The following is a 15,740-nucleotide window of genomic DNA, read 5'->3' as shown; positions in this document are numbered from 1 at the left end:
TCTCTCTCCTCATCTCTTTTACCTTAATTTTTTATTTTCCATTCAATTTCTTTATTACTTTTTAGTTACATAAGTTAAGATCTTGTTATTATAATATTTAGATATTACACTTCAAAGATATTTTAATTAAGATTAATTAAGTTTTTAGTTTTCCGTGCATTTTGAAATTTTTATTTTTAAATTATTTTTTTAAAAAAAATTAACCTCCAAAAAACATTTGTTGTTATTAAAAATTATATTTATGTTAATGTCATCTTTTAAATAAGACAGATTAAATAAGTTTTATTACATTAGGAGAATAATTATAAAACAAAAATAATTATTCATTTTTCTCTTATTTACAATCTAATATTCGTAGTCATTTAAATAGATAATTCTACACTTAACAAATATTATTAAGGTAGGAACCATTCATAATAACAAGAAAAATCTTTAAAGACCAATTTTTTTTTAAATAATTTAAGAATAAAAAATTCAAAACCCACAATTTAAAGACTCAAAACTTAATTAATCCCTTTTAACTATTAGAGTGTATTAACAATCAATATAATGGGTGTATACTTTATTAATAAAATAAATAGATTTTATATAAAAATATCTTATAAATATACCCATATTATTTATTTTATATTTATCCGCCATTCTAATATATAATTTTTTCCAAAGTCTAATAGGAAAAAAATTTATGTTCAGACATCATGATTCTTGAAATCGTTTTTCAATAAAATATGTTTTATTGACCATTAAAAATATTTATATAAATTTCTCAACAATAAAAAAGTTACATAATATGTTTACTATTTATTTTAGTATAATAAGAATAATATGATATTTTTATTAGTATGATAAAAAAACAGAAAAATAAAATTTTCACCAAATTATGAAAAAGATTTTGTGGAAAGCTTTTAAAAAATATTTATGGGAAGTATTATTTTCTCTAAATGTTAATGTTTTAAAATGAATATTAAATATGAAAAACTAAAAGTTTTTTTCCAACTAAAACATCCCCTTACAATCAATAAGACGGTGTAATAAATTTATACTACAAGTCATTCAGCTATAACTAATTTTCAGTTCCAATTAATTTTTCATCGATTAACTTTTGCTAACATAGCCATAGTAGATTAATTTTATAAAAAGGAACCAAATAAAATGAATTATAACTTTTTAAATTTCAAATTATTCTTATTTAAATGTATTATCATTAAGAGATTTAGCATTAGGTTTAATTTTGTAAAGATAAAATAGTTATTTTATAATCTAAAGTTTTTTCCCCATCAAACACACCCTAAATTTGAGAGGTAGAAAATGAGGGTTAAACAATCAAATAGATTACGATCCATCTACTTTCCTTATGTTTCATTCTTATTTTTAAAAATCAAACAATCAAATTAGTTTCCTTCTATGGGCCACCAATCCAAACATAACTTAAATATTTAATACATATACATATTTAGGACTTTAATTCGTTATTATTAATTAAGCTAAAACAACAATGTGTGATCATTCTGATCACGTGCTCAACACAACGATCATATTATATAATGTCATACCACTAAACTTAAAAGCTAAAAAAAAAAATTAATTTCATGATAAGTTATCACCAAATGTTTGATTAACCAGTATAAGGTTGCTTTAGTCTATTTCATGATTTCAAACATGAATCTTGTACATATAAATATGTTAACTACTTGTAAAGAAAAATTTATCGTTCACAAAAATCCTACACAACTTAAGCAAAATTACTTTTCATGAAAAATTCTTATAATTTTATACATAAAATTCAACTAATAAACTAGTCAGATTAATTTATAAGCGACTTAGCAAATATGTTCTTAACGTGGATTTATTGAAAGATTCCTTGCTTAAAAATATTAATAAAATATATTAAATACAATTATTAAATATTTTGAATTACGTGAAATGATAAATAATATCAAACATTATTTTTTTTTATCGCTACAATGAATACTCACTCCAATAAAATCATTTCAATTTTCACAATTAATTAGGATAATATTACAGTCGTGTAATCATTAAATATATTTTATTGTTTTGAAATATATTTTCTCATTGTAATCATAATCACATGAGATTAACTTATAATTTCATAGTAATTTTATTCGATTCTGACGAAATCATTTATTATACATAATACATATAATTTCATATAAAAAACCAACTTGTGAAATTAACTTATAAATGATTAAAGTAATTCACCTGGACATGTAATTATTGAAAGGTTCCTGCCTTAAAAATATTAATTAAAGTATTAATTACATGAAATATTAAATAAAAAATATTTTAGTAAATAATAAATATTATTAAATATTTTTTTTCCTAAAAAATGAATAAATACTTGCTCTAACAAAAACCCTTTCAATTTTCAGACGCTGCTGCCTATCCCCTTGCGATCGAACAGAACAGAAGAGAGATGGGGGACGGAAGTGGGAGCCGGTGGAGCAGGGCGGAGTGGGTGCAGCAGTACGATCTCTTAGGAAAAATCGGCGAAGGCACTTACGGCCTCGTCTTCCTCGCCCGAACCAAATCCCCCGTTGGCACTCCCTCCAAATCCATTGCCATAAAAAAGTTCAAGCAATCCAAGGACGGCGACGGCGTCTCCCCCACCGCCATCCGCGAAATCATGGTAACTAACTCTATTCCTAACCTAACCTTTTCCTTTCCTCTTTCAACGCAATTTTTCATCCGCTCCTCTCTCTCTCTTTTGTTATTGCAGTTGCTGAGGGAGATTACGCACGAGAACGTCGTCAAGCTCGTCAACGTACACATCAACCACGCCGACATGTCTCTCTACCTCGCCTTCGATTACGCCGAGCACGATCTCTATGTTGGTATATCCTTCCATCGAGAAGCATTTTTCTTTTCTGTTGGGTGTGAAATAAATTGCTGTGTGAAATATGGCAGGAAATTATTAGGCATCACAGGGACAAACTCAACCATTCCATTAATCAGTACACTGTTAAGTCTTTGCTCTGGCAGTTGCTCAATGGACTAAGCTATCTGCACAGGTCTGAATTATTAACTGAATTTGAACATCACTCGTATTTTTTTTTTTTTTTTGAGTGTTCCTTTTGTAAATAGATATAATATTTTGCATTTTTTTTTGGTTGCGTAGTAATTGGATGATACATCGTGATTTGAAGCCATCGAATATATTGGTATGGTTTTGGCTGCCTCCTTGCCGCTGTACACTGACTCGTTCTTTTAATGCTAGCTATAGTCGTTAGTATTTCGAAATTTCAACTTTGTTTCTCAAGTTTTGATTAGTGTACTTTGTTTTTTTTGTTGATTGAACTTTCTTTGGCCAGGTTATGGGTGAAGGAGAGGAACATGGAGTTGTTAAGATTGCTGACTTTGGACTTGCGAGGATATATCAAGCTCCTCTGAAGCCGTTATCTGACAATGGGGTATGACTCAGGCTGCGTCTAGAATTGTTAAGCAAAATTTATATTTGAGGCCTAGTTTTTATTTTTTGATTTGTAGGAATCGAAGATAGGTACTTAGGCCTAGTTTAATATAATAAATTATTAGTCAAAATGTTAAAATGAAGTAATTTTAAAATCTCATTATCAATAGATAATATGGTTTAATACATTTAATCTATTTTGCAACATAGTTAATCTCCAATAGGATTTAATCAATTTTGCTAAACTTATTTTATATGCGATGCATCTAGAGAAACACTGTAAACGTTGATCATGATAGTCCCTGATTTTACAAGACCCTCCCCCCCCCAAAAAAAAAAATTGAAATCTCTGAGTCAAATAGAAATAAAGTATATATTCTAAATTTTGTTCAAATTGGCTCTCAATAGAAGAAATAAATTAACCTAATATGTACATAAAATAAAAAAATATGAAAAGAATCTTCAATTGAATTTGTGATGTGTTACACTTATCACTAATAATTTAAATTAACAATATATAATTTTTTAAATGTATAACTTTTTTTAAAAATGATTGGGGACCTTAGACAACTACCTATTTGGCCTAAACGCCTTATCTGGTCTGGATATGACCATACGAGGCATTTTTTCATTTTCATCAACATGTTTTATATCTGTTGTGTCATTGATATATGTAAGAAATCTTGACCTGCATGTGCACTTGCACACACATTAAATCTTAGGATCTAAGAAACCAAAGTCTGGCTAAGTATATAATGTAGACAGGAAATCCTTAGAATAGAGGTGCATACTATCCCAGCTTTCTTTCACAAGCAGAATGATGGATATGTTGGTTTGAAGTTTACCTTCTTGAACTACCTTGTCTGCTAGCGTTCTCTAGTGTTTTGATTCCGCACACATGGGTTGCTTAAACATTGTTTGCTCTCATTTGATTATTGGTTTCTTGAATATAAGAGATACTAACATGCAGGTTGTTGTAACCATTTGGTATCGTGCACCTGAGTTGCTTCTTGGAGCAAAACATTATACCAGTGCTGTTGGTATCCTTTTATTAAAGCTTTACTTTCTTTATGTGTTGGGTATCAAGGTGATTTTCTTTTTTGTTTCATTCATATTTGCCAGTCAAGGAATTGCTGTGCTGTGGCATAGTTAGCTTCATAGTTACATGTTTTTTGGTTCTGTTATCCCCAGTTTGACTTGAAACACCTGCTTAAATGAGCCATGTTTTTGCTGACACCTGCTTAAATGAGATGTCCACAAGATTGACATAATATTTACATATTAATTTATCCATTTGGATGTTGGGGGAAGCTTCCACTATGGTACACATAATCCACAATTAAACTTGTCTATAGTGTATAGTAACTGAATGTGTCTGTAGCATTTTCTCACTATTCTAAAAGTGGTCCAGTACTCGATCATTTTTCCTTAAATATACATTTAGATATGTGGGCTATGGGATGCATTTTTGCTGAGTTGTTGACCTTGAAGCCACTATTTCAAGGGGCAGAAGTCAAAGCTACATCAAATCCCTTTCAGGTACTTGATGCAATAACTTATAGCTTTCTGGTTCTGTAGTTGAATTCTGTGCCGTTGATTTAGTTTTCTTTAGGTTGGTGTTGAAGTAATTTTTATATTAGTGTAGTCTTCGCCTTTTGGATTTTGTATAATTGTTGTTCTCTCTATGCAGCTTGACCAACTTGACAAGATATTTAAGGTTTTAGGTAATTTATTTGCTTAGAGTTTTTCTTTTTCCCTGCTGCTGGACATTCATTCTGTTGATGAATATTCTAGAGCTATATCACAGGACATTGTTACTGTGCCAGGCCATCCCACATTAGAAAAGTGGCCTTCCTTAGCAAGTCTTCCACATTGGCAACAAGATGTGCAACATATACAAGGACACAAATAGTAAGATCTTTTGATACTATTGTAGGTGATGCTACCAATTTTCATTATTTATGTGATTATACAATTATATGTAGGGATCATCTTTTCCTTTAGTATGTAGTCCTTCCTTACTTCCTCCTTTACTAACCTATTACTCTTTGAATTTTAAAATTAATTTGATTTTTTTCTACCGTGAAATTAACGGATTTTCTTTCTTATGTGTGTAAAGTGACAATGCCGGTCTCTATAATGTTGTACACCTGTCTCCAAAAAGCCCTGCATATGACCTCTTGTCAAAGATGCTTGAGTAAGTATTTTCCTTCTTACATTTTTAAAATTTTATTTTTGCTATGCCCATACAGAAAATGAAAAATGATGTGTTCCATTTTCCATTTGAGTAATCCAAAATTGAACTCAAGGTGCAGTACAATCACTTTTATATACTTGTGGTTTGTATTGACACTCCCTCCTAAATAGTGATAGGGTGGATAAATGGGTCACAACATTTCCTTTCTTTGCCCAGGCATTGATACGTAAAATATGGGCCTGAGATTTTATTACTTTTACTTGTAACTATATCATTATCACCTATTACCCCTGCTAACTTTTTGTTGATTTAATGGTCATGATCTCTAGTTTTTCAGTTTCAACCTCAGTCTATCTCTTCCTGCTTTGTATGTTATTTGAATGGGTTTTTTTTTCTTGTTGATACACTAGTCAATCTGTTGAATAATCTACATGGTAATTATCCTAATTGTGAAATGCTGTGATGCAGATGCTTTTAGTGTAAATTATTCACCATGTGAACCATAAATCAATTTAGCATCCAGATTCTAGGAATTTGTTGATATTGAGAATGAATTTAAAGGCCCATTCTACTACCCTAGATATGTCTTAGAATTTGGATTAAGGACCTAACTGTACCCTACAAACCTGACTTGTAAGGTGATGACTGCTCAAACTTTTATAAGCTCTATTTAAGCCATATCTCTAGTTGATGTGAGACTAAACACTACCCTTGAGGTTGCAATTAAGGCAGCCCTCAAAGAGGCCACAACTAAGGCGTGCTAAGGGTGACCACTATCAAGGCGACTTTCTAACACTCTTCCCCATGCTCTGGGCTGCTAGCTTGGAGTGTGGCAATGCAAGTGGCCCAATAATATATCTAAGATAGACTCTGATACTATCTTAGAATTTGGGCTAAGGACCTAATTCAATCCCATAAAACTGACTTGTAAGGTGAGACTATTAAGCTTTATAAGCTCTATTTAAGCCATATGTTTAGTTGATATAAGACTAAACACCGCTCTTGAGGTTGCAATTAAGGCAGTCCTCAAAGAAGTTGCAACTAAGGCGGGTGCCTTCCAGCATCTTACAATAATTTACAGCATCTGAAATTATCTTTGAGGATTAGTTTCCATATTTCCTTATATTTGATGATTTGTTTCTTTATTTAATTAAGATTATAATATAGTATTAGTATGAATAAATGTTAGTGCTGTATGTCTTTTGTAACATATACAACTCATCATAACATATCAAGTCAATATCAATTTTAGGGTATTCAATATCTTTCATCTCCTTTTCCTCCCTTTACCTAAAACCTCATAATTTCACACAAAATCCCCCCCCCCCCCCCCCCCCCCCCTTTTTCCTTCTCCTTTTCTTTTTAAAATGATAGGATAAATCAACCATCCCCAAAGCTTAGCTTTTAGAGAAAAGTCATGAGTATTTTTATATTTAACACTTTCCAAACAAATCTTTTGGATATGAAGTGGGTCATGCACAAGCCCACCTACCTTATACTTAGTTTCAACTTTTTTATTTATAAGAATGGAGGCAGCAATGATTGAACTCTAGGCCACTTGATCATAGAGGCTCTAATAGTATGTTATAGACCCAAAAGCTTATGCTTTACAATGAAGGCACATTAATGTTTTTACATTTAATAATGGATTGTGTATTTATGTGCAGATATGATCCTCGTAAGCGTTTAACAGCAGCACAAGCTTTGGAGCATGAGTAGGACTCCTTCTCTTCTCCTTTGTTCTTGTGTCTATTATGTGTGTCTAACCTTGAAAAGTATGATTTTAAGTTTTTTAAGTTATTGGTTTTTCAATGTTTACTGAAATCTTCACTTAGTTTTACGTTTTCCCCCATGTATGTTCTATTTCTTGATATATTGCCTATGGTGCACTGAAAATGATGTGGTTGCTATCTTGTTGTATCAATATAGTTAAGGACTGTGCATTGTGACTTTTGGTTATATTAGTTCCGTTTTTGTAGTTCAGCTGTTATCTGACAAGCATCCTTATGCTCTGTTTGCCAGGTATTTCAAAATTGAACCATTACCTGGACGAAAGTAAGATTCTGCCTTCCCATTGTTGGTTATTCTGGGTTGGCTTTTATTCTTAAATTCAATGGATAAGACCTGTTCCTATCATTCTTGATTATTTCTAATTTATTTAAAATTTTGTTTTGGAAGATTTATAAACAAAAATGTTCGTGCAGTTATTTTGTGTTCTATAAAAAAAAATTGTTCTTGTCCTCATGAAGCACTATTCCACCAATGTTTATTTTCTTTAACTGAACATTTCTGTAAAATCATGCTCAGTGCACTTGTACCCTGCCAACTTGGAGAGAAAATTGTAAATTATCCCACTCGTCCAGTGGACACTACAACTGATCTTGAAGGGACAACCAATCTGCCACCTTCACAAACGGTAAGCAATGATGGTTGAAAATTTGTTGCTACTATATCATTCTAAATAGCAATTGTGTATACTTAATATATCGTTGGCCTATCTCAATCTTACTAGTCTCGTTATAGATTTAAAATTTTCATAGAGCAGGGCATGTCAAAATAGTGGATAATATTTGTCCTTAAATCGTAATCATCTTTTAATGAAATCTTATAGACTGAAGTTTACTAGGAGCAATGAACATTAGAGAAATTAAGGCTCATTATTTTTTTTTTAAGATAAGGCAGTACTTCAAATTGTAAGAGTATTGCATATTTAGAGGAATGAAGGATCATTTTCAAATGTTTGATGTACCTTGAATTGTGTACATACAATTTATGTTATGACTTTGGGTTCAGTGCCTTGGTGGGTGGTTTAGTCAATTCCTCTTTATTGCCATAATCATCTAAACAATATTTGCATGCAATGTTGGTGAATAGAATATAAAGAATTTGTTGATATGTGGGTAGCCACAGCTGGAGTTTTTATTGTGTGAAAAATTTATGGTTAATCAGAGTTATAGGATGATAAGGAGTTATATTTATAATGATAAATTACTTTTTCATTTGTCAATGAACAAATGCTTTAAGATGTTAAGGAAATGAGATTGGGTAAATAGGCATTATATAAGGAGGAATATACGAGGACTAGAAAAAGAGGGGGGGGGGGGACAGATAGAGGGAGGGTGAACACTTGTTTAAATAAATTTATGATATCTTTGGAAGGTATATTATTTTGAAACTTAATTGATGACCACATGAAGCTCCAGCCGAATAATGTTAACCAGAATTTCTATTTTGAACTTCAACTCTTCCTTTGTTCATTCAATAAAATCCTCCTTATAACCTTCCAAGGAAATAACCTTGTTTTGCTTTTCCTTTTGTATACAAATTGAGAATTGATTGCAAAAAATAGAATAGATTGAATTTATCTTGGGTAACCCATATGTAATGGAGTCCATCCAATTATAAATCTGACATCTGAGTACTTATTATTGAAAAAGAGAACTTTTAGGAGTCACTTTCTTTCTCTGAAAGCCATATGGCTTCTCTTAAATCAAGTATCTCCCATTTTTAAAAAATATTTTATATTATTAAATATTATTGCTTAAACTTAGTTAAATTTCTATTTGAATTTAGTTTTCTAGTTTTTGAATTTTAACACACCATATCAAATTAATAGACATAGAGATAATGTGTTTTGATTCAAAAAAACTATTTTTGTAATTTCCTTTTTAATTTTAAAAAAAATTATCTGTTTAATCTATTCCTATCTAATAAAATATAATTCTTAATATTTGCAATGGATAAGTTTCTCATTATACTTATCTTAAGATATGTAATTTCACCATTGTTTAACAATATTGATATGTTTCTACTATATTTTAAAATTAATGTAAAATTTAAAAGTATCCATGCATTAACTTGCTAGTTTTATATTTCTTTCAGATAAGGGATCTGCTTGGAGATTATGTAGATGATAATTAACATTAATAAAGTTCAATTACATGGTGCCATGATGTTTATGAACATTTTCAATGATTTTGCTATGTCTAATAGAACATAGCTGGCTTTTTTTTACCATATTGGTACAGTTCATGTTCAATTTTATCAGACTTGGATTTATTATTAAATTAGAGTAAGTCCTTCGTATCATCTGTGGATTGGTAATGATAAGTCAGAGTTGGTATTAATGAATATTGTGAAAAATATATTTTATACAAGTCATAGTTGAAATATTTAAATTTTATTATTTATATTATATTACAAAAGTTGTACACAGGAAAAATGACAACCTAAACCTTCATTATACCATGAGTCGTGTCCATAATATACAATTTTCCTAGATTATTTCTTTAATTAGATAATTAGTAAGTTTTTAAAAAAATATAAAAACCAAAAGTTATTTAAATCTTATATGTCATATGTGGCTTGCATAATTTTTAATTTACAACTCTGCAAGTCATACACAATATATACAACATACATATTTCTTAATATAAAATTATGTAAGTCTTAAAAACCCTAAATGTGTAATTGTTTGAAAAGAAATAATTATTTAACAAGCTCAAGTTTTTTATTAGAAATATGACAACCCAATTTTGAAATTATTTCTATTCAAATGGTTGAGTAAATTATTAAAATTAGTCATTGAAATTACATATATTAGTCATTTTAGTCCTTGAAATTATGACAAGGAAATTTTAGTTTTTTATATTAATAACTGTTGGCCATTTTAGCCCCTAATATTAAGAATCTGTCAATTTGATCCTTGATTTTGACAACTATAATAATTTTTCTCCTAATTTGATGCACATTAGTCCTTAAATTTGTTGTGTGTCAATCAATTTGGTCCGTAACATCAAATTCAGGGTCCAAATTAACAATAGTTGTTAAATTTATGGACCAAATTGATGGATTCTGTAATGTTACAAACCAAAATGACTTGTGTCAATTTAAGGGATCAAATTAATTGGCAATTGTGAAAAGTTAGGGACCAAAATTTCTATTTTATAATATCAAGGACTTGATTGAATTGTGTTTATATTAGGGACTAATTTGATGTTTTACTCTCAAATGTTATGTTTAGGGCCTATAAAATGTAAAATAAATTTTTTATTAAGAACACTTAGCAATCAACCAACAAAACTATATCATAAATTTAAGAGTAAAAACTCTTTAACTCGTTGAATTATTACTCTAGTTGCATTTCCAGACTCAAATATCAAATTAAGCACGGCCAGCCCTGGCACAACAGTAAAGTTGTGCCTAGGTGACTGGTTGGTCATGGATTTGAATCCGGAAACAACCTCTTTGCATATGTAAGGGTAAGACTGAATACAATAACCCTCCCCCATACCTTCGCATAGTGAGGAGCGAGCCTCTGGCCACTGGGGTACATTAGTTAGTTAGTTATATCAAATTAAGCATAATACATCTTAATTTAACATAAGTCATTGTAATTTCCCCTTTCCATCAAATTTAATGGTTGATTTTAATAGAGTTGAATGCACAAGTGCATATAATATTTGGAAAGAAATGTCTAACAGACAAAAAAAAAGAAGTAAAAAGCCCTGTTATCATAGGGAGAAGGGAGCTGCTGTACCATCAGGTACTTCTTTAGTGTCATATGGTGGACATCTTGCTGTCCAACTTCACATGGGACTTTTGGGCATACATCCAATCTCTGAAGCTTAAATTTCAGAACTGTATTTTAGATTTGAGTTTTGTCACTCCAACGAAGAGGCATCTAGACTTGGGGCTTCAGCAATTTCCTTATATTGGCATCTGTGACATCGGACATTTCTTTCCACAAATGGATAACTATTAGCAAGTAAAAGGGAAAAGGGGGGAAAACCCAAAGAAAGAATAATAGCATTCTGTTTGATGCATTTAAGGAAGAAATTGTAGAATTACTTAGTGCAGTATAGCCTTACTAATACGTTACTAAACAAGAAGCCACTCAAGTTCATCTGGTTTTGCTGGAAAAGATGTATTAGTGTATGTTCTTTTTTTAATTTATTTCTGTAAGATTTCCATTTGAAAGACATGCCTCTTTCACGCAACATAAATAATGCTGAATCATTGGTAAATAAAATGCATAGCTCCACTTCTACTAAAATGTTGTTACTTTCCCTTCCTGTGGAATGAAGTTTCATTTTCTTTCTCCTACTTACTGGGTGCCTACTCCATGAGATTAAATTATCTCTGTTTTTGATTGTTGGCATCCAATGCTGTAGAATGAAAAACTAGATCAAGACATCAAAAGTGAAAATACTAATTCATAGGATGCTTTTCAACCCATCTATTTAATCAACACAACACAATTACAAAATAAGACTTACGATAGTGACATTAGCTTCCAACTATAAAGGTTTCAGCCAGTGTTATTAAACCTGTTTCGACTTGGTCAGTTGGACTGGAAACCGGGCTCATAGGCGGATCAGTTTAGTTACTGGATCATTTATGGTATTATCAACTCAGTGCCACATTATCAAACAGGTCCCGAACTGGACTAAACTGGTGTATTCACTTGGACAGGACTGCACCAAAACCAGTTGAATCACTCCCCTCTGATCTTTTCAAGTCCTCATAGGCTGAACCGTGTCCCAAGCTGTCCCAAGTGATTCGACCAGTGATCCCCATTAATCCAGTAGCTTTACCAAGTCAATGTCTTTCAGTTAACACTGGTATCAACCAATGTCTTTGTTCAGAGGGCTTTTTTGAAATCAACACATACTGCTGTTATTCAGCCCTCTAATTGGTCCGCTATACTAATCCTCTCTGTTATGGAATCCACTGTAGTGGCTAAGGGCCGCTCTGTTCTACTGCACTGCTATAGCGCACTATTTAAAGCCCTGTTTTAATCAACAACTTGTGTTTACACGATAAAAAATGAGAGAATTTTCGAAAAGATGATGGTGTAGATTTTTCTGCATAGGGCAGTGAAGATTTAATAACATGGCTTTCTCTTTTTTGTCTTTTGCCCAAATATCAGGTGGATGGCATGAACATTTAACTGTCAAAATTGGATAGGAAGGGGAAATTACAATGAATTGTGTTAAATTAGGGTATATTATGCTTAATTTAATATGTAAGGAAGAAAGTGCAACTAGGGTAATAATTCAAGGATTAGGGAGATAAAATGCCTTTTTACCTTAAATTTAAAAATATTACAGCGCTATGTAAGTCATCTATGCCGTAACAGATTGCATAATTTTTTTAATTTTAAAAGTTATGCAATGTGTATAACATATGCGACCGACTTAAAAATTATGTAAGTTGTTGTATATGCCATATATGACTTATGTAATTTATTTAAATATCTTTTCAATTTGAAAACATCTCATTTAATTAAATAAATTTGCATGATTCTTATATTTTGGATATGATTCATGATAAAATAAAATTAAGTTGTCATTTTTCATGTATACAACTTTTGTAATTTAATTTTAATTATGTAAGACTTGCACAAAATATATTTTCCTCATTAATCATCAAGACCATTATAACTTTCCTTACAAAATTCATAGATGGTAGAGTAATAAATTCCGGAGTTGCACTAGTTTGGATATTATACTAATATAATTAAAAAAGACGGATATAATTACATAACTATTTATTAATAATATGCTAAGTGCCTTTTGTGCATATGATTGTCTGGTTCCTTGCTGAGCTTAAATATTTGTGTGTGTGAATAATATGAGCGTGAGCCTTGGTGCGTGATAAGGTAGCCTTGTGAACTAGAGGTTCAAATCCTGGAAACATTCTTTCTGTTTGTGGGATAAGACAGCATACATTTGCCCTCCATAGACTTCACTAGGTGGGAGCCTCGTGCTATGGGTCTTCCTATATGTGTGAATAATATGCTGAGTGGGATTTGTGCATTTGATTTCATTGTTCCTTTATGAAATTTAAGTTACCTTGGTTTTAAACATACCTATTTATGGTAAAGTATGGTTTTATACTAGCTTGTTCACAAGTTGTATGTCTAAACATGCTCTACTTTAGAGTTTTAATCGATCCAATTTATTTCTTACTTGTTTTGAGCCAGGTAAATGCAGTTTCTGGTAGCATGCCTGGTCCTCATGGGTCAAATAGATCTGTGCCTCGGCCAATGAATGTTGTTGGAATGCAAAGACTGCCCCCTCAAGCAATGGCAGCTTATAATCTCTCATCTCAGGCAGCCATGGGAGATGGAATGAATCCTGGGGATATCTCAAAGCATCGAGGTGTTCCACAGGCCCATCAGCCACAACAGGTTTAGTGTTTCATGGGAATTGGGAAAGGGGATCAGGGGTTTGACTTTTTTCTTTCTTTCTTCTTTTCCTTCTTGTGATATTCAAGTTTACTATGTTGAACAGTTGAGAAGGAAGGAGCAAATGGGGATGCCGGGATACCCTGCACAACAGAAGTCAAGACGATTATAAGGTAATGGAGTTTTGGACTTACGGCTCCACTTATTTGTGGCAATGGTGATAGACTGGTAGTGGTAGCTGTCATAGATATGAACTTCACTTTTAATTGAACTGGGACTCGGCTGGGAGGATACCTTTGAGGTGTGAATCTGAAAAATTATCTATTGTTATATTTGATGAGTGTATCAATCTTCTCATATTTTGTGTGGGTGATTTTTATGGAATAAGGTAAGGTTTATGAGAGTTCTATGGGAAAATTTAAATTATGCTTGTAATTTGATTCTTGTGCTATGGTTCTTGAAAATTGTATGGGAATCTCAAAATCAAGCATTACCTGATCCATCTCTTTACTAGTCATATGTTTTGTGGATTGTGGCAAACTTCAAATTCTACACATTCTTCATTTTTATTATTCCATCATTGTACCTGTTGGAATACTTGAACTTTAAGAGTTGGGAAACTCTTTATTTGCAAATAGCTTGTGAGAAGCAATATATTGTCTCATGGTTAGGTTTCTGCTGGAAGAGAGACTAAGTGAAGATAGATTTGGGGTCAATACTTCAGTACCTGAACTCATGCAGGACATTTCTGGACAGTGTTTGCCTTCAATACTTGCAAGCCTCACTTTATTGCAATCAAAGATTGGGTGCATTCTTCTCTGGAATTTTGATGCTAAAATGCCAAATGTATGCTGGAACACCAATGAAGCCATAAAAGGGAATAAACGTATGAAAGGGTTAAGCTACTGTAAGCACATGTATATCATGATTATAACAATGCAATTCTATTGTATTTCTTAGCTTTTGGGCAAGATCAATGTCAGTAAACCAAATGTTGATCATCCATTAGGTTTTCATAATGGAACTTTTCTTGATTAAATCTATAACATGCTACTTTGTATTTGTAGAATATTTTGCCTCACATGATTGAAGATAGTTCAAATATCACTTGCCTTTGGTATTTCCGTTTTGAATTTTTCTGTGATCACTGGAATCACAGACTTTTCACTCCCAAGGAGATTATTGAAGCTTTCTGTGAGTATGATGTAAACTTTGTTCGGAGACGTAGTAGTATGAAGATATGAAAAGCAGCAATTGGGAGAATTATCTGATCATACTTTTGGAACTCTAATGTTAAGCCAGTGTTAAGTATTTTGATATCATTGGCAAGTGGCTCTCTCGGTTATCATGAAAATTTTAAGATGCCATTCATTACTCTTCTGAATTTTTTTTATCCAGTTATTCAAAGATAGCAACATATACAATGAAATTAAGTTATGAAATTGTTTTAATTAAAGTGTAGAAATAAAACTACAGAAAATGTATATTCTTTTGGTGCTACAGAGAAAATATATGCAATGATTGAAATCTCATCTTACAAATGATGGGATTATATAACTTAAAATAATGAGATTGTATAAATTAATACAAAAAAATGATTTTTAAAAAATGAGTTAAAGTTAAGAAGATTTGGATTATACAACTTCAAAAGATCCTTTGAAACAATTAGTTCTGTTTAACTGGTATTCAAACACTAAAAGAATGAACTGTGTATAACTTAAAAGGTTTATCACTTTTCTCATAAACACACTGCGCATTCGAATTTCGGACCCTTCAAATAAACTCCGTAACACACTAAAGCACTCTTCACCCTCACGAAACACACAATAGTTGTGGTCCCCTTTCTTCCTTTATAAACCACATTCTCCTACACTCAGGTTCCATAAAACATACAAAATCATGGATGGCTTTGTTGTTGCGGCCAG

At 31.6% G+C, this 15,740-nt stretch overlaps 1 protein-coding gene across 1 annotated transcript; it reads left to right on the top strand.

The window, feature by feature from the left end:
* The first annotated feature begins 2,387 nt into the window (after positions 1-2,387).
* LOC114413255 (cyclin-dependent kinase E-1-like) lies at positions 2,388-14,922 on the top strand. The gene is made up of 16 exons (XM_028377536.1): positions 2,388-2,647; positions 2,738-2,848; positions 2,926-3,029; positions 3,137-3,179; positions 3,330-3,428; positions 4,398-4,467; positions 4,872-4,966; positions 5,118-5,151; positions 5,254-5,338; positions 5,547-5,624; positions 7,292-7,339; positions 7,647-7,679; positions 7,932-8,040; positions 13,612-13,818; positions 13,922-13,988; positions 14,487-14,922. The coding sequence occupies exons 1-15, from the start codon at positions 2,435-2,437 to the stop codon at positions 13,985-13,987; spliced, it is 1,395 nt and encodes a 464-aa protein (XP_028233337.1). The 5' UTR covers positions 2,388-2,434; the 3' UTR covers position 13,988; positions 14,487-14,922.
* The last annotated feature ends 818 nt before the right edge of the window (positions 14,923-15,740 follow it).

Source organism: Glycine soja, chromosome 5 (genome assembly GCF_004193775.1).
Source record: "Glycine soja cultivar W05 chromosome 5, ASM419377v2, whole genome shotgun sequence".
In the NCBI taxonomy this organism is placed as follows: Eukaryota; Viridiplantae; Streptophyta; class Magnoliopsida; order Fabales; family Fabaceae; genus Glycine; species Glycine soja.
Note: the sequence above shows the minus strand (reverse complement) of the source record. Positions and strands in the feature narration are given on the sequence as shown.

Bases quoted from the DNA above. Each gene is read 5' to 3' on its own strand.
- LOC114413255 (XM_028377536.1), top strand. From the start codon at position 2,435: ATGGGGGACGGAAGTGGGAGCCGGTGGAGCAGGGCGGAGTGGGTGCAG. The intron at 5,152-5,253 runs GTAATTTATTTG...TTACTGTGCCAG, and splicing joins CAAGATATTTAAGGTTTTAG to GCCATCCCACATTAGAAAAG. The intron at 7,680-7,931 runs GTAAGATTCTGC...AATCATGCTCAG, and splicing joins GAACCATTACCTGGACGAAA to TGCACTTGTACCCTGCCAAC.